General features: G+C 42.6%; 1 protein-coding gene across 1 annotated transcript in view; it reads right to left on the reverse strand.

Annotated features, from left to right (window-relative positions):
* Window positions 1-5,929: 5,929 nt before the first annotated feature.
* The window catches only part of LOC109878861 (lutropin-choriogonadotropic hormone receptor-like), a 37,160-nt gene continuing 23,027 nt past the window's right edge, over window positions 5,930-20,062 (reverse strand). The window contains exons 9-13 of the mRNA XM_020471060.2: window positions 14,319-14,507; window positions 10,878-11,102; window positions 10,471-10,582; window positions 8,460-8,717; window positions 5,930-6,524 (exon numbers count right to left, since the gene is read on the reverse strand). Of these exons, the coding sequence (XP_020326649.1) occupies window positions 5,961-6,524; window positions 8,460-8,717; window positions 10,471-10,582; window positions 10,878-11,102; window positions 14,319-14,507 (1,348 nt within the window). The 3' untranslated portion in view covers window positions 5,930-5,960. The remainder of the gene's footprint in view (window positions 6,525-8,459; window positions 8,718-10,470; window positions 10,583-10,877; window positions 11,103-14,318; window positions 14,508-20,062) is intronic.

A 20,062-nucleotide genomic window follows, 5' to 3' on the forward strand; every position in this document is an offset into this window, starting at 1 on the left:
GCACCTGCACTGTGATAGTCTCAGAGGTCCGTTAAAAGCGCAGAGAGCATCATGAAGAACAAGGAACACACCAGGCAGGTCCGAGATACTGTTGTGAAGAAGTTTAAAGCCAGATTTGGATACAAAAAGATTTCCCAAGCTTTAAACATCCCAAGGAGCACTGTGCAAGCGATAATATTGAAATGGAAGGAGTATCAGACCACTGCAAATCTACCAAGACCTGGCCGTCCCTCTAAACTTTCAGCTCATACAAGGAGAAGACTGATCAGAGATGCAGCCAAGAGGCCCATGATCACTCTGGATGAACTGCAGAGATCTACAGCTGAGGTGGGAGACTCTGTCCATAGGACAACAATCAGTCGTATATTGCACAAATCTGGCCTTTATGGAAGAGTGGCAAGAAGAAAGCCATTTCTTAAAGATATCCATAAAAAGTGTTGTTTAAAGATTGCCACAAGCCACCTGGGAGACACACCAAACATGTGGAAGAAGGTGCTCTGGTCAGATGAAACCAAAATTGAACTTTTTGGCAACAATGCAAAACGTTATGTTTGGCGTAAAAGCAACACAGCTCATCACCCTGAACCCACATCCCCACTGTCAAACATGGTGGTGGCAGCATCATGGTTTGGGCCTGCTTTTCTTCAGCAGGGACAGGGAAGATGGTTAAAATTGATGGGAAGATGGATGGAGCCAAATACAGGACCATTCTGGAAGAAAACCTGATGGAGTCTGCAAAAGACCTGAGACTGGGACGGAGATTTGTCTTCCAACAAGACAATGATCCAAAACATAAAGAAAAATCTACAATGGAATGGTTCAAAAATAAACATATCCAGGTGTTAGAATGGCCAAGTCAAAGTCCAGACCTGAATCCAATCGAGAATCTGTGGAAAGAACTGAAAACTGCTGTTCACAAATGCTCTCCATCCAAACTCACTGAGCTCGAGCTGTTTTGCAAGGAGGAATGGGAAAACATTTCAGTCTCTCGATGTGCAAAACTGATAGAGACATACCCCAAGCGACTTACAGCTGTAATCGCAGCAAAAGGTGGCACTACAAAGTCTTAACTTAAGGGGGCTGAATAATTTTGCATGCCCAATTTTTCAGTTTTTGATTTGTTAAAAAAGTTTGAAATATCCAATAAATGTCGTTCCACTTCATGATTGTGTCCCACTTGTTGTTGATTCTTCACAAAAAAATACAGTTTTATATCTTTATGTTTGAAGCCTGAAATGTGGCAAAAGGTCGCAAAGTTCAAGGGCGCCGAATACTTTCGCAAGGCAATGTATTTTGGCAAGTTGGTTAGGACATCTACTTCGTGCAAATGTAAATTTGCACAAGTAATGTAATGTAAATTTGCACAAGTAATTTTTCCGACAATTGTTTTAAGACAGATTATTGAAATTATAATTCACTGTTTCACAATTCCCAGTGAGTCAGACATTTACATACACTAAGTTGACTGTGCCAATCGGAGGTGTACTTGTGGAGGTTTTTCAAGGACTACCTTCAAACTCAGTGCCTCTTTGCTTGACATCATGGGAAAATCAAAAATAAATCTGGAACAAGACCTCAGAAAAAAATGTAGTCTGGTTCATCCTTGGGAGCAATTTCCAAACCCCTGAAGATACCACGTTCATCTGTACAAACAATTGTATGCAAGTATAAACACCATGGGACGCAGCCATCATACGGCTCAGGAAAGAGACACGTTCTGTCTCCTAGAGATGAACCTACTTTGGCGCGAAAAGTGCAAATCAATCCCAGAACAACAGCAAAGGACCTTGTGAAGATGCTCGAGGAAACGGGTACAAAAGTATCTATATCCACAGTAAAACGAGTCCTATATCGACATAACCTGAAAGGCCGCTCAGCAAGGAAGAAGCCACTGCTCCAAATCCGCCATAGAAAATACAGACTACGGTTTTCAACTGCACATGGGGACAAAGAAAGATAAATGGAGAAATGTACTCTAGTTTGATGAAACAACAATGGAACTGTTTGGCCATAATGACCATCATTATGTTTGGAGGAAAAAGGGAGGGGCTTGCAGGCCGAAGAACACCATCCCAACCGTGAAGCACGAGGATGACAGCATCATGTTGTGGGGGTTCTTTGCTGCAGGAGGGACTGGTGCACTTCACAAAATAGATGGCATCCTGAGGTAAGAAAATGATGTGGATATATTGAAGCAACATCTCAAGACATCAATCAGGAAGTTAAAGCTTGGTCGCAAATGGGTTTTCCAAATGGACAATGACCCCAAGCATACTTCCAAAGTTGTGGCAAAAGGGCTTAAGGAAAACAAAGTCAAGGTATTGGAGTGGCCATCACAAAGGCCTGACCTCAACCCTATAGAAAATGTGTGGGCAGAACTGAAAAAGCGTGTGTGAGCAAGGAGGCCTACAAACCTGACTCAGTTACACCAGCTCTGTCAGGAGGAATGGGCCAAAATTCACCCAACTTATTGTGGGAAGCTTGTGGAAGGCTACCCGAACCGTTTGACCCAAGTTAAACAATTTAAAGGCAATGCTACCAAATACTAATTGGGTGTACAGTATGTAAACTTCTGACCCACTGGGAATGTGATGAAATAAAAGCTGAAATTAATCACTCTTTACTATTATTCTGACATTTCACATTCTTAAAATAAAGTGGTGATCCTAACCTACCTAAGACAGGGAATTTTTACGAGGATTAAATGTCAGGAATTGTGAAAAACTGAGTTTAAATGTGGTGTATGTAATCTTCCGACTTCAACTGTACAAGTGATTATCTTGGCTTTCGCTAGCATCATTCTTTTATTGTTTTGTATAATCTAAAGTGGTAAAATGTAAAGTGAACAAGAGTTATTACTAAAAACAAGCTTTTATCTTACAACTAATCCCGAGTCATTCATTTAAAGATGGTTATTCTATATTTTTGAGAGAGATGCAAATCCCTAGATCCTAGTATGCGGGTGCCTTTAGTCAGTAGCCTTGCACGAGCCATGGCTTGTGTGAGCCGGAACAGCTCATAGGCTCCTGCTCCGATCTCCTGGTTCTGTAGCATGAGGCAGCTTGATGTACAAGTTTACCTCTTGGGGGTATGACACTACAAGCTTGGCACACCTGTATTTGGAGATTCTCCCATTCTTCTCTGCAGATCCTCTCAAGCTATGTCAGGTTGGATGGGGAGTGTTGCTGCACAGCTATTTTCATGTCTCTCCAGAAATGTTCAAGTCCGGGCTCTGGCTGGGCCACTCAAGAACATTCAGACGGCTCAGAGCCACTCCCGTGTTGTCTTGTCTGTGTGGTTAGCATCGTTGTCCTGTTGGAAGGTGAACCTTCCCCTCAGTCTGAGGTCCTGAGCGCTCTGGAGCAGGTTTTCATCAAGGATCTCTCAGTACTTTGCTCCGGTCATCTTTGCCTCGATCCTGACTAGTCTCCTAGTCCTTGCCGCTGAAAAACATCCCCACAGCATGATGCTGCCACCACCATGCTTCACCAAAGTGATGGTGCCAGGTTTCCTCCAGACGTGACACTTGGCATTCAGGCCAAAGAGTGCAATCTTGGTTTTATCAGACCAGAGAATCTTGTTTCTCATGGTCTGAGACTCACTAGGTGCCTTTTGGCAAACTCCAAGCAGGCTGTCATGTGCCTTTTACTGAGGAGTGGCTTCCAACTGGCCACCATAAAGGCCTGATTTGGTGGAGTGCTGCAGCAATGGTTGTCCTTCTGGAATGTTCTCCCATCTCCACAGAGGAGCTCTGTCAGAGTGACCATGGGGTCCTTGGTCACCTCCCCGACCAAGTTCCTTCTCCCTCGATTGCTCAGCTTGGCCAGGCGGCCAGCTCTAGGAAGAGACTTGGTGGTTCCAAACTTATTCCATTTAAGAATGATGGAGGCCACTGTGTTCTTAGGGGACCTTCAATGCTGCAGACATTTTTTGGTACCCTTCCTCAGATCTGTGCCTCAACACAATCCTGTCTTGGAGATCTAAGGACAATTCCTTCGTCCTCATGGCTTGGTTTTTGCTGTGACATTCACTGTCAACTGTGGGACCTTTAAAGGACAGTCGTGTCCCTTTCCAAAACATATCCAATCAATAGAATTTACCACAGGTAGACTCCAATCAACTTGTAGAAACATCTCAAGGATGATCAATGGAAACAGGATGCACCTGAGCTCAATTTCGAGTCTCATAGCAAAGGGTCTGAATTCTTATGGAAATAAGGTATTTCTGTTTCTGTTTTACAAATTTGCAAAAATGTCTTAACATGTTTTCACTTTGTCATTATGGGGTATTGTGTATAGATTGCGGATTTGTATTTAATTTAATCTATTTCGCAATAAGGCTATAACCTGACAAAATTTGGAAAAGGTCAAGGGGTCTGAATACTTTCCAGTACCAGTCAAAAGTAGGGGTTTTCTTTATTTTTTACTATTTTCTACATTGTAGAATAATAGTGAATACCTCAACTATGAAATAACACATATGGAATCATGTAGTGACCAAAAAAGTGTTAAACAAATCAAAATATATTTTAGATTCTTCATAGTAGCCACCCTTTGCCTTGATGACAGCTTTGCACACGCTTGGCATTCTCTCAACCAGCTTCATGAGGTATCACTTGGAATGCATTTCAATTAACAGGTGTGCCTTGTTAAAAGTTCATTTGTAGAATTTCTTTCCTTAATTGCGTTTGAGCCAATCAGTTGTGTTGTGACAATGTAAGGTTGGTACACAGAATATAACCCTATTTGGTAAGACTAGAGTCTATATTATGGCAAGAACAGCTCAAATAAGCAAAGAAATGACAGTCCATCATTACTTTAAGACATGAAGGTCAGTCAATACAGAACATTTCAAGAACTTTGAAAGTTTCTTCAAGTGCAGTCGCAAAAACCATCAAGCGCTATGATGAAATTTGTTCTCATGAGGACTGCTATAGGAAAGGAAGACCCAGAGTTATCTCTGCTGCAGAGGATAAGTTCATTAGAGTTACCAGCCTCAGAAATTACAGCCCAATTAAATGCTTCAGAGTTCAAGTAACAGACATATGAGGAGGAGGGCTACAACATACATCAACTGTTCAGAGGAGACTGTGTGAACCAGGCCTTCATGGTCGAATTGCTGAAAAGAAACCACTACTAAAGGACACCAATAAGAAGAAGAGACTTGCTTGGGCCAAGAAACATGAGCAATAGACATTAGACCAGTGGAAATCTGTCCTTTGATCTGATCAGTCCAAATTTGAGATTTTTAGTTCCAACCACCGTGTCTTTGTGAGACGCAGGGTAGGTGAAAGGATTATCTCTGCATGTGTGGTTCCCACCGTGAAGCAGTGCGGAGGGGGTGTGATGGTGTGGAGGTGCTTTGCTGCTGACACTGTCAGTGATTTATTTAGAATTCAAGGCACACTTAACCAGCATAGTTACCACAGCATTCTGCAGCGATACGCCATCCCATCTGGTTTGCGCTTAGTGGGACTATCATTTGTTTTCAACAGGACAATGATCCAAAACACACCTCCAGGCTGTGTAAGGGCTATTTTATCCCCAACCAATTGAGATGGTTGGGGATAAGTTGGACCGCAAAAGGAAAAGTAGCCAACAAGTGCTCAGCATATATGGGAACTCCTTCAAGACTGTTGGAAAAGCATTCCAGGTTACTACCTCATGAAGCTGGTTAAGAGAATGCCAAGAGTGTGCAAAGCTGTCATCAAGGCAAAGGGCGGCTACTTTGAAGAAGAAAAACAAATTAGGTTACCAAGTGTTATTTCATTGTTTTGATGTCTTCACTATTATTCTACAATGTGGAAAATATAAAAAAATAAAGAAAAACCCTTGAATGAGTAGGTTTGTCCAAACTTTTGACTGGTTCTGGATATATATTTTTTTACAATTTTTTTCGTTGTCATTCAACCATTGGCTTAAAATGTGATTTTACCCACAGTTCTGATTTACTGAGACTAGTCATGTTACTCCACCTCCCTCGCAGAGAAAGCATCCTTGCATCTTGATGTGGTAGGTGTAGAACCTGAAAGAGTGATGTTTTCTGGGCGACGTAGTACTATCCTTAGGCGGTATAGTGTGTGCTTCCAGGTTCTGTGCCCTGTAGAACTCAGCTCTGGCATGGCAAAAACTACAGCGACTCAACAACAAACGTATATCCTTCTGAAACGATCGAGTAAAGATGGTATAGAGGAAGGGGTTACAGAGGGAGTTGATTGGGTAGAAGAGGACGAGCAGGATCTTGGAGTGGGAGACTGTGATGAGGGGCATGCGGAGAGCCGCCGAGATGCCGAAGAAGGAGATGGGTGCCATGCAGATGAAGTCGGTGAAGATTAGAACGGCCATGCGCTTGGCGATCTTGGAGTCACCGTGGCGGATTGCTAGGTCGGGGTTGTGGATGGACAGGTAGATGCGTACGTAGCAGCAGCAGATGATGAAAAAGGCAGTGACGTTGAGGAGGAGGAGGGCTACAACATACACCTGGGAGGCTAGGGACTCGATGTCCATGGGCAGGCAGATTGACACCTGGAGGATAAAATATCAAAGAAAGCCAATCAATCAGGTAAATGTGTAAAGCCCGTTTTACATCAACAATTGTCATGAAGTTATTTTACAGCAGAAATAAAAAGGCTGTGAATGTTCACCTACCATAGTATATGTTCTGTGTAAAGTGAATGTTTGAATACGGGCCCAGGTTTACAGAAAGCATCACAGATTAAGCCTAGTCCTGGTCTAAAAAGCAAGTTCAATGGAGATTGAAAGTGCTTTATAGTCTAGGACTAGGCTTAATCTGTTTCTGGTAAACCGGCCCTTTGTTAATACATGCCCTAAACTTAAAAATAAATAAAAAATACATATATATACAGTGGGGGAAAAAAGTATTTAGTCAGCCACCAATTGTGCATGTTCTCCCACTTAAAAAGATGAGAGGCCTGTAATTGTCATCATAGGTACACTTCAACTATGACAGACAAAATGAGAAATAAAAATCCAGAAAATCACATTGTAGGATTTTTAATGAATTTATTTGGAAATTATGGTGGAAAATAAGTATTTGGTCAATAACAAAAGTTTATCTCAATACTTTGTTATATACCCTTTGTTGGCAATGACAGAGGTCAAACGTTTTCTGTAAGTTTTCACACACTGTTGCTGGTATTTTGGCCCATTCCTCCATGCAGATCTCCTCTAGAGCAGTGATGTTTTGGGGCTGTTGTTGGGCAACACGGACTTTCAACTCCCTCCAAAGATTTTCTATGGGGTTGAGATCTGGAGACTGGCTAGGCCACTCCAGGACCTTGAAATGCATCTTACGAAGCCACTCCTTCGTTGCCCGGGCGGTGTGTTTGGGATCATTGTCATGCTGAAAGACCCAGACACGTTTCATCTTCAATGCCCTTGCTGATAGGAGGTTTTCACTCAATCTCACGATACATGGCCCATTCATTCTTTCCTTTACACGGATCAGTCGTCCTGGTCCCTTTGCAGAAAAACAGCCCCAAAGCATGATGTTTCCACCCCCATGCTTCACAGTAGGTATGGTGTTATTTGGATGCAACTCAGCATTCCTTGTCCTCCAAACACGACGAGTTGAGTTTTTACCAAAAAGTTCTATTTTTGTTTCATCTGACCATATGACATTCTCCCATTCTGGATCATCCAAATGCTCTCTAGCAAACTTCAGACGGGCCTGGACATGTACTGGCTTAAGCAGGGGGACACGTCTGGCACTGCAGGATTTGAGTCCCTGGCGGCGTAGTGTGTTACTGATGGTAGGCTTTGTTACTTTGATCCCAGCTCTCTGCAGGTCATTCACTAGGTCCCCCCGTGTGGTTCTGGGATTTTTGCTCACCGTTCTTGTAATCATTTTGACCCCACGGGGTGAGATCTTGCGTGGAGCCCCAGACCGAGGGAGATTATCAGTGGTCTTGTATGTCTTCCATTTCCTAATAATTGCTCCCACAGTTGATTTCTTCAAACCAAGCTGCTTATCTATTGCAGATTCAGTCTTCCCAGCCTGGTGCAGGTCTACAATTTTGTTTCTGGTGTCCTTTGACAGCTCTTTGGTCTTGGCCATAGTGGAGTTTGGAGTGTGACTTTTTGAGGTTGTGGACAGGTGTCTTTTATACTTATAACAAGTTCAAACAGGTGCCATTAATACAGGTAACGAGTGGAGGACAGAGGAGCCTCTTAAAGAAGAAGTTACAGGTCTGTGAGAGACAGAAATCTTGCTTGTTTGTAGGTGACCAAATACTTATTTTCCACCATAATTTGCGAATAAATTCATAAAAAATCCTACAATGTGATTTTCTGGTTTTTTTTTCTCATTTTGTCTGTCTTAGTTGAAGTGTACCTATGATGAAAATTACAGGCCTCTCATATTTTTAAGTGGGAGAACTTGCACAATTGATGGCTGACTAAATACTTTTTTGCCCCACTGTATTTTCAAATTCTGCTGACCTTAGTGTAGCTGCTGACTCCGAGGACAGGAAGCAGAGCGGCTAATAGGGAGAAGCCCCACCCTCCAGCCATCATGGCTACCACATGCCTCAGCCGCAGCCTTTTGTTCTTGTGCATGGCGTTGGTGATGGTGTGCCACCGCTCTAACGTTATAATGGTCAGCGTGTAGACCGACAGCTCACTGGCGAACACCGTCAGGAACCCCGCCACACCACAGCCCGCACCCGTCTGCCAGAATGTGGCGTGGTTGTAGTATTCCTACAATAAAAAACAACTTTATTATTGGATATGGACTAGAACTCCTACAACACAACTTTATTATTGGATATGGACTAGAACTGCTACAATACAACTTTATTATTGGATATGGACTAGAACTGCTACAATACAACTTTATTATTGGATGTAGACTAGAACTCCTACAATAAAATGCAACTTTATTATTGGATGTAGACTAGAACTCCAACTTCACAACTTTATTATTGGATATAGACTAGAACTCCTACAATAAAATGCAACTTTATTATTGGATATAGACTAGAACTCCTACAATACAACTTTATTATTGGATATGGACTAGAACTCCTACAATACAACTTTATTATTGGATATAGACTAGAACTCCTACAATAAAATACAACTTTATTATTGGATATAGACTAGAACTCCTACAATACAACTTTATTATTGGATGTAGACTAGAACTCCTACAATAAAATGCAACTTTATTATTGGATATAGACTAGAACTCCAACTTCACAACTTTATTATTGGATATAGACTAGAACTCCTACAATACAACTTTATTATTGGATATAGACTAGAACTCCTACAATAAAATGCAACTTTATTATTGGATATAGACTAGAACTCCAACTTCACAACTTTATTATTGGATGTAGACTAGAACTCCTACAATACAACTTTATTATTGGATATAGACTAGAACTCCAACTTCACAACTTTATTATTGGATGTAGACTAGAACTCCTACAATACAACTTTATTATTGGATATAGACTAGAACTCCTACAATACAACTTTATTATTGGATGTAGACTAGAACTCCTACAATAAAATGCAACTTTATTATTGGATATAGACTAGAACTCCTACAATACAACTTTATTATTGGATGTAGACTAGAACTCCTACAATACAACTTTATTATTGGATGTAGACTAGAACTCCTACAATACAACTTTATTATTGGATATGGACTAGAACTCCTACAATACAACTTTATTATTGGATGTAGACTAGAACTCCAACTTCACAACTTTATTATTGGATGTAGACTAGAACTCCAACTTCACAACTTTATTACTGGATGTAGACTAGAACTCCAACTTCACAACTTTATTATTGGATGTAGACTAGAACTCCAACTTCACAACTTTATTATTGGATATAGACTAGAACTCCAACTTCACAACTTTATTATTGGATGTAGACTAGAACTCCTACAATAAAATACAACTTTATTATTGGATATAGACTAGAACTCCAACTTCACAACTTTATTATTGGATGTAGACTAGAACTCCTACAATAAAATACAACTTTATTATTGGATGTAGACGAGAACTCCAACTTCACAACTTTATTATTGGATGTAGACTAGAACTCCTACAATAAAATGCAACTTTATTATTGGATGTGGACTAGAACTCCTACAATAAAATGCAACTTTATTATTGGATGTAGACGAGAACTCCTACAATAAAATACAATACAACTTTAGCGTCCAAATAGGAAAGAGTCATTACAGAAATATAAACATTGGAAAGCAAGCATTACAGGGTCAGCCGCAGTGCAGCCCCCCTGGAGAAGTTTAGGAGTTAAGTTCTGCCTTGCTCAAGGGTTCAATGGTAGGTGGTTGGTAGTAATGTACTGAACTGAAAAGAGCAGCCCTACAGAAGCCAGTTCAGTCCCCACCTTTTTATAGCCCAACTTGAGACTTGAACCAGTGACCTTCTGATATACCTCTCTAAGCCTTTGGGCTATGTACCTTGCGTGAGTGGTAGTCCATGGCTGCAATGAGGAGGAGGTAGACCCCCATGCAGAGGTCTGCGAAGGCCAGGTTACACATCAGGAACCGAGAGACATTGAGCTTCTGGTGGCTGGTGAGTAGAATGATAGAAAATGTAAAAAATATAATCAATTACTTGAATATAAGTTGCAATTAAAGCATTGTTTTGATTATATTTTTCTTATTCAAGCAACATTTCTTAGTAGACCACACATGGTCAGTTTACGCAAGAGGATAAGAGTTGAGCACATTCATTCCAATTCAATTGGTTTGGAATCTATCCCTGACAAAGATGGTTGGCATTATCAGCACACTTGTCCAGAGACATGCAGGTCTATGACATTGACCACTCTAGTTAATCCTAAATCTCTTTTCTCTCCCTTTACCTGATGATCAGTACGACCAGCACGGCCATGTTCCCGGCCACAGCGAATACAGTGATGAGCCAGGTGACTGAACGGAGGAAGGAGTATCCCAGCAGATCCTCACAGGGGTTGAAGGCGTCGGACTCCGGGGTGCACTGGAAGGGTCCAGGACACAGGCTCAGCTGCAGGTCTGGGTATTGGAGGTTGATGTCGTACAGGTCTGTCACATTGTCTGCCGAGTGGTCCCTGTAGAAAAGGGGAAGACAACATGGATTTGCTCAACGTTAGGTGTAGGAGGTAGAGACCGCCCCCCAAAAAAGAAAATGGCAATCAAGGGAAAAACATTTCGAAAGCCTGAAACTTTCCCCTGATACATGGTGGAAATATTGTCTTACATGATTTCATCATCGTCATCGCACAGCCTTCTGAGGTTCGGAGAGAGTGCAAGGACAACTTTTTCCCTTTGGATGGATAAAGAGAAAAGGTTAGAGTAGACCCTTGAGTGTCTACCTTTTTGTGTACCTGTGATGAGCACCTATGTGTATTTGTATTTATTGTTCAAATAAACCTACCATTAAAATTATAGACTGAGCATTTCTTTGACAGTGGGCAAATGTACAAAGTCAGCAGGTGATCAAATACTTTTTTCCCTCACTGTAAATTGAGAGGGGTGTATCTTTGCTATAAAAGATCTCAGTTGCCATTATGTTGGGACTCTCAACAATTCATTATAGATAGTGAGTTGTTGAAAGTCAAAGGGCTATTGTAAAGCTCATATTATTAAAGATGAAGTTTAAGTATAACTCTGACTGGTGTGTGGTTTGTAACTCTCCTCATTTGGTAATACAGGAAATTGCCACGACAACTATCACATACAGTTGAAATCGGAAGTTTACATACACTTAGGTTGGAGTCATTAAAACTCATTTTTCAACCACTTCACACATTTCTTGTTAACAAACTATAGTTTTGGCAAGTCGGTTAGGACATCTACTTTGTGCATGACACAGGTACTTTTTCCAACAATTGTTAACAGACAGATTATTTCACTTATCATTCACTGTATCACAATTTCAGTGGGTCAGAAGTTTACATACACTAAGTTAACTGTGGCTTTAAACAGCTTGGGAAATTCCAGAAAATGATGACATGGCTTTAGAAGCTTCTGACAGGCTAATTGACATCATTTGAGTCAATTGAAGGTGTACCTGTGGAGGTATTTCAAGGCCTACCTTCAAACTCAGTGCCTCTTTGCTTGACATCATGGGAAAATCTAAAGAAATCAGCCAAGACCCCAGAAAAAAAATTGTAGACCTCCACAAGTCTGGTTCATCCTTGGGAGCAATTTCCAAATGCCTGAAGGTACCACATTAATCTGTACAAACAATAGTACGCAAGTATAAACACCATGGGACCACGCAGCCGTCATACCGCTCAGGTAGGAGATGCGTTGTCTCCTAGAGATTAACATACTTTGGTGCGAAAAGTGCAAATCAAATCCTACAACAACAGCAAAGGACCATGTGAAGATACTGGAGGAAACTGGTACAAAAGTATCTATATCCACAGTAAAACGAGTCCTATATCGACATAAGCTGAAAGGCTGCTCAGAAAGGAAGAAGCCACTGCTCCAAAACTGCCCCAAAAAAAGCCAGACTACGGTTTGCAACTGCACATGGGGACAAAGATCGTATTTTTTGGAGAAATGACCGCTGGTCTGATGAAACAAAAATAGAACTGTTTGGCCATAATGACCATCGTTGTTTGGAGGAAAAAGGGGGAGGCTTGCAAGCCGAAGAACACGATCCCAACCGTGAAGCACAGGGGTGGCAGCATCATGTTGTGGGGGTGCTTTGCTGCAGGAGGGACTGGTGCACTTCACCAAATAGATGGCATCACGAGGCAAGAAAATTATGTGGATATATTGAAGCAACATCTCAAGACATCAGTCAGGAAGTTAAAGCTTGGTCGCAAAAGCTTGGTCGCAAATGGGTCTTCCAAATGGACAATGACCCCATGCATACTTCCAAAGTTGTGACAACAACGTGAAGGTATTGGAGTGGCCATTACAAAGCCCTGACCTCAATCCTATAGAAAATTTGTTGGCACAACTGAAAAAGCGTGTGCGAGCGAGGAGGCCTACAAACCTGACTGTTACACCAGCTCTGCCAGGAAGAATGGGCCAAAATTCACCCAACTTATTTTGGGAAGCTTGTGGAAGGCTACCCAAAACGTTTTATCCAAGTTAAACTATTTAAAGGCAATGCTACCAAATACTAATTGAGTGTATGTAAACTTCTGACCCACTGGGAATGTGACAAAATAAATAAAAGCTGAAATAAATCATTCTTTCTACTATTATTCTGACATTTCACATTCTTAAAATAAAGTGGAAAATAAAGTGGTGATCCTAACTGACCTAAGACATAGTGAAAAACTGAGTTTAAATATATTTGGCTAAGGTGTACGTAAACTTCCGACTTCCCTGTAAATACATTACAACATCCATGTGTACGTGCGTGTCTTATCATGTGTACGTGCGTGTCTTATCATGTGTATGTGTGTCTGAGCCTGTGTGTGTCTCTTCAGTCCCTGCTGTTCCATAAGATGTTTAAAAAAAAATCTGATGTGGAACAGAGTTCCATGTAACCATGGCTCTATGTAGTACTATGCACCTCCCATAGTCTGTTCTTGACTTGGGGATTGTGTAGAGGCCTTTGGTGGCATGTCTTGTGGGGTATGCATGGGTGTCTGAGCTGTGTGCTAGTAGTTTAGACAGACACCTCGGTGCATTCAGCATGTCAACACTTCTTACAATAACTGTGTGGCGAAATCCTGCACGGAGCCTTCACCGTGCGTTGCCACTTTAAGAGCGCATCAGCAGTAAGGAAGGAGGAAATAAAGGCAGCTCGTTCAGCTCTTTGGCGCGACAGTTTGATTGTGTGTGCTGTGCTGCAGAAGTTTTGTTTACAGCGTGTGTAGTTTATAAAGTATTTAACTCAATCATCGGTGTGATCGCTACAACTGGTAGTGATAAACTCAATCCATCCTCCACTTTGAGCCATGAGATATTTACATGTTTATTATTCATGCTAGCTCTCCGTGTACATTTAATGGCAAGCCGTGCTGCCCAGTTCTGAACCAATTGTAATTTTTTCGAGGTCTCTCTTTGTGGCACCTGACCACACGACTGAAGAGTAGTGCAGGTGCGAAAAAACTAGGGCCTGTAGGACCTGCCTTGTTGATGGTGTTGTTAAAAAGGCTTTATTATGGACAGACTTCTCCCCATCTTAGCTACTGGTGTATCAACATGTTTTGACCATGACAGTTTACACTCCAAGCAGTTTGGTCACCCCAACTTGCTAAATCTTCACATTATTTATTACAATATTTAGTTGAGGTTTAGTGAATGATTTGTCCCAAATACAATGCTTTTAGAAATATTTATGGATGTGTACCTACTTGTCTTTGCGTCGCCAGGTGTGAAAGGCACAGCAGTGGCTGGGGTAAGTAATCTCTGCCACCTCCAGCTCTAGGAGGCTTTCTAGAGGAGGTAGAGTCTTCAGGTAGGGGGTAGAACGGGCAATCAGGACCTTTAAATGTTCCAAGCCTCGACGGGGGAATGTGTCGAGAGCTGTGGAGGAGACGTCACTGGGCAACACACACAAGATACAGGAAACACCCAAGTCAAATGTTGACACATTTTTTCCTACCCATTACAATACAACTTTATTGTCCATAGTTACAGCGAACAATGAAAAACTATCTTCTGCCCTCTTCATTTCTCAACCCCTCCCACACAGCACACAGACACACAGTTGAGAGTAGCACAGGGTAAAGCTGCAGTGCAGCACCCCTGGATGGAGAGCATGTTGTGTGGTTAAAGGCCTTGCTCAAGAGCCCAATGGTCGGGGATTATTATTAGGATATGAACCCAGCAGCTCTCCAGATCAATTTCTCCCTTTTTTTCCAAGCGCCTAGCCCGGGAATCCAGAAGGCGACCTTTCGGCTACAGGCCCAACTCCTTAGCCACTCGGGCTACCTACCCCAAGACCTAACCCTAAACTTTCACCGTAACAAATTTTTACACTCTTTTGTTTTTAACAATGTCAAGCAGGGTGCAAACAAACAATTCAACAAGACAAGACAACATACCATTACAATCTAACAAATACAGAAGGAGACCTGGCTGCCAAATTGTGTATATACACTGAACAAAAATATAAACGCAACATGCAACAATTTCAAAGAGTTACAGTTCATATAAGAAAATCTGTCAATTGAAATAAATTCATTAGGCCCAAACCTATGAATTTCACACTGGGAATACACTGGGAATACAGATATGCATCTGTTGGTCACAGTGAGCATTTGCCCACTGAATTCGGTTACGACGCAGAACTGCAGTCAGGTCAAGATCCCGGTGAGGATGATGAGCATCCCTGAGATGGTTTCTGATTGTTTGTGCAGACATTCTTTGGTTCTGCAAACCACAGTTTCATCAGCTGTCCGGATGGCTGGTCTCAGACGATCCCCACAGGAGAAGAAGCAGGATGTGGAGGTCCTGGGCTGGCGTGGTTACACTTGGTCTGCAGTTGTGAGGCCGGTTGGACGTACTGCCAAATGATGTTAGAGGCGGCTTATGGTAGAGAAATGAACATTCAATTCTCTGGCAACAGCTCTGGCGGACATTCCTGCAGTCAGTATGCCAATTGCACACTCCCTCAACTTGAGACATCTGTGGCATTGTGTTGTGTGCCAAAACTGCACATTTTAGTGGCCTTTTAGTGACCCCATCACAAAGTGCACCTGTGTATTGATCATGCTGTTGAATCAGCTTCTTGATATGCCACACCTGTCAGGTAGATGGATTATCTTGTCAAAGAAGAAATGCTCACTAGCAGGGATGTAAACAAATTTGTGTCAAAGTTTTTTGTGCATATGGAAAATATTCAGGGGTCATTTATTTCAGCTCATGAAACATGGGACCAACACTTTACATGTTGCATTTATATTTGTGTTCAGTATATCTTCAATATTAAAGCTGATCTGTTCAGGAGTTTGAGTGGTTACATTACCCCAGGGCCATCCCTCAGCTGTGTTCCCTTTGTTTTCATTCAAATCAAATCAAAGTTTATTTGTCACGTGCGCCGAATACAATCGGTGTAGACCTTACAGTGAAATGCTTACTTACAGGCTCTAACCAATAGTGCAAAAAAAGGTATTAGGTGAACAATAGGTAGGTAAAAAAATAAAACAACAGTAAAAAGACAGGCTATATACAGTAGCGAGGCTATAAAAGTAGCGAGGCTACATACAGACAGCGGTCAGTCAGGCTGATTGAGGTAGTATGTACATGTAGATATGGTTAAAGTGACTATGCAAATATGATGAACAGAAAGTAGCAGTAGCGTAAAAGAGGGGTTGGCGGGTGGTGGGTGGGACACAATGCAGACAGCCCGGTTAGCCAATGTGCGGGAGCACTAGTTGGTCGGCCCAATTGAGGTAGTATGTACATGAATGTATAGTTAAAGTGACTATGCATATATGATAAACAGAGAGTAGCGCAACGTATAAAGAGGGGTTGGGTGGGGCACACAATGCAAATAGTCCAGGTAGCCATTTGATTACCTGTTCAGGCATCTTATGGCTTGGGGGTAAAACTGTTGAGAAGCCTTTTTGTCCTAGACTTGGCACTCCGGTACGGCTTGCCATGCGGTAGTAGAGAGAACAGTCTGTGGCTGGGGTCTTTGACAATTTGTAGGGCATTCCTCTGACACCGCCTGGTGTAGAGGTCCTGGACGGCAAGCAGCTTAGCCCCAGTGATGTACTGGGCCGTACGCACTACCCTCTGTAGTGCCTTGCGGTCAGAGGCCGAGCAATTGCCGTACCAGGCAGTGATGCAACCAGGATGCTCTTGATGTTCCAGCTGTAGAACCTTTTGAGGATCTTAGGACCCATGCCAAATATTTTTAGTTTCCTGAGGGGGAATAGGCTTTGTCGTGCCCTTTTCACGACTGTCTTGGTGTGTTTGGACCATTCTAGTTTGTTGTTGATGTGGACACCAAGGAACTTGAAGCCCTCAACCTGCTCCATTACAGCCCCATCGATGAGAATGGGGGTGTGCTCAGTCCTCCTTGTCCTGTAGTCCACAATCATCTCCTTAGTCTTGGTTACGTTGAGGGATAGGTTGTTATTCTGGCATCACCCGGCCAGGTCTCTGACCTCCTCCCTATAGGCTGTCTCGTTGTTGTCGGTGATCAGGCCTACCACTGCTGTGTCGTCTGCAAACTTAAATGATGGTGTTGGAGTCGTGCCTGGCCATGCAGTCGTGGGTGAACAGCAAGTACAATAGGGGACTGAGCACGCACCCCTGGGGGGCTCCAGTTTGAGGATCAGCGTGGCAGATGTGTTGCTACCTACCCTCACCACCTGGGGGTGACCCGTCAGGAAGTCCAGGATCCAGTTGCAGAGGGAGGTGTTTAGTCCCATCCTTAGCTTAGTGATGAGCTTTGAGGGTACTATGGTGTTGAACGCTGAGCTGTATACAATGAATAGCATTCTCACATAAGTGTTCCTTTTGTCCAGGTGGGAAAGAGTAGTGTGGAGTGCAATAGAAATTGCATCATCTGTGGATCTGTTTGGGCGGTATGCAAATTGGAGTGGGTATAGGGTTTCTGGGATAATAGTGTTGATGTGAGCCATTACCAAAGCACTTTCAAAGCACTTCATGGCTACGGACAGGAGTGCTACGGGTCTGTAGTCATTTAGGCAGGTTGCCTTTCTGCTCTTGGGCACAGGGACTATGGGGGTCTGCTTGAAACATGTTGGTATTACAGACTCAATCAGGGACACATTGAAAATGTCAGTGACGACACCTGCCAGTTGGTCAGCACATGCCCGGAGCACACGTCCTGGTAATCCGTCTGGCCCCACAGCCTTGTGTATGTTGACCTGTTTAAAGGTCTTACTCGTCGGCTACGGAGAACGTGATCACACAGTCATCCAGAACAGCTGATGCTCTCATGCAAGCCTCAGTGTTGCTTGCCTCGAAGCGAGCATAGAAGTGATTTAGCTCGTCTGGTAGGCTCGTGTCACTGGGCAGCTTGCGGCTGTGCTACCCTTTGTAGTCTGTAATAGTTTGCAAGCCCTGCCACGTAAGACGAGTGTCGGAGCTGGTGTGGTATGATTCAATCTTAGCCCTGTATTGATCCTTTCCCTGTTTGATGGTTCGTCGCAGGGCATAGCAGGATTTCTTGTAAGCTTCCGGGTTAGAGTCCCACACCTTGAAAGAGGCAGCTCTACCCTTTAGCTCAGTGCGAATGTTTCCTGCAATTCATGGTTTCTGGTTGGGGTATGTACGTGCAGTCACTGTGGGGACGATGTCCTCGATGCACTTATCGATGCACTTATTGATAAAGCCAGTGTGTGGAGTACAGGAGATTTTTTCCCTCTGGTTGCACATGTTGATAGAAATTTGGTAGAACTGATTTACGTTTCCCTGCATTAAAGTCTCCAGCCACTAGGAGCACCGCCTCTGGGTGAGTGGTTTCCTGTTTGCTTATTTCCTTATACAGCTGACTGAGTGCGGGCTTAATGCCAACGTCTGTCTATGGTGGTAAATAAACTGCCACGAAAAGTATAAATGAAAACTCTCTAGGTAAGTAGTTTGGCCTGCAATCACAATATACTCTACTTCAGGGGAGCAAAATCTAGAGAGTTCCTTAGATTTCGTGCACCAGCTGTTGTTTACAAATATGCACAGACGTCTTACCGGAGTGTGCTGTTCTATCCTGCCGGTGCAGCATGTATCCCGCTAGCTGAATATCCATGTCGTCATTCAGCCACGACTCCGTGAAACATAGGATATTACAGTTTTTGATGTCCCGTTGGTAGGACATTCGTGATCGTACCCAGTCTTGTTTATTGTCCAATGATTGCACGTTAGCGAGTAGTATCAACAGTAACGGAGGCTTTCCCACTCGCCTTTCCCGGGTCCTGACCAGGCATCCGGCTCTTTGTCCTCTGTACCTGTGTCGCTTCCTCTTGCAAATAACGGGGATGTTGGCCCTGTCGGGTGTTTGGAGAGTGTACTGTGCGTCTTGCTTGTTGAAGAAAAAAATCTTTGTCTAATCCGAGGTGAGTGATCGCTGTCCTGATATCAGAAGCTCTTTTTTTGCCGTAAGATACGGTTGCAGAAATATTATGTACAAAATAAGTTACAAATAACGTGTGAAAAAACACCTAATAGCACAATTGGTTGGGCACCCGTAAAACTGCTGACATTTCTTCCGGTGTAATTTTGCGAACTGCAGATTGGCCTTTTCTGGGATCTTTTATTTCATGAAACATGGGAACAACATTTTACATGTTGCGTTTATATTTTTGTTCAAGTATAGATTACAGCATGCCTTTGTCAACAAGCATCAAACTTGTTTTATTTAACTTTTTAATGAATAATAATGAAGAAACCTCTCCAATCAGGATTAAACCCACCCGTTGTATAACACAGCATAAACCACAAGGTCTCTATGATAACAGGTCTCAGTAGTCACATTTAGTGTCCATGTAATCTTTACATGTACTGTATAACTAATATGCATCTTTGACATTTCCAGTTATAGATAGGGAAATAGGAAATACTGGGACTCCATAGAGGTCAGTGTGGCAGGAAGAATCCCACCGGGCACACAAATAAAATACATGTTTATTTGTCACATGCTTCGTAAACAACAGGTGTGGACTAACAGTGAAATGCTTACTTACGTGCCCTTCCCAACAATGCAGAGTGAAAGAAGATAGAAAAAATAACACATAATAATAATAAAAGTAATAATACTGTAGATACACAATGAGTTGGCTATACGATAACTTGGCTATATGCAAAGGGTACCAGTACAAAGGGTACCAGTGAGTCAAAAAAGGTTTGCTCAAAAAGGGTCAATGCAGAAAGTCCAGGTAGGTTATTTGGTTTGAACTATTTAACTAACTATTTAGCAGTCTTATGGCTTGGGGGTAGAAGCTGTTCAGGGTCCTGTTGGTTCCAGACTAGGTGCATCGGTACCGCTTGCTGTGCGGTAGCAGAGAGAACAGTCTATGACTTGGGTGGCTGGAGTCTGACAATTTTTAGGGCCTTCCTCTGACACCTCCTGGTATCGAGGTCCTGAATTGCAGGGAGCTCGGCCCCAGTGATGTACTACAATGTA

This window comes from Oncorhynchus kisutch, linkage group LG25 (genome assembly GCF_002021735.2).
Source record: "Oncorhynchus kisutch isolate 150728-3 linkage group LG25, Okis_V2, whole genome shotgun sequence".
Lineage (NCBI taxonomy): Eukaryota > Metazoa > Chordata > Actinopteri > Salmoniformes > Salmonidae > Oncorhynchus > Oncorhynchus kisutch.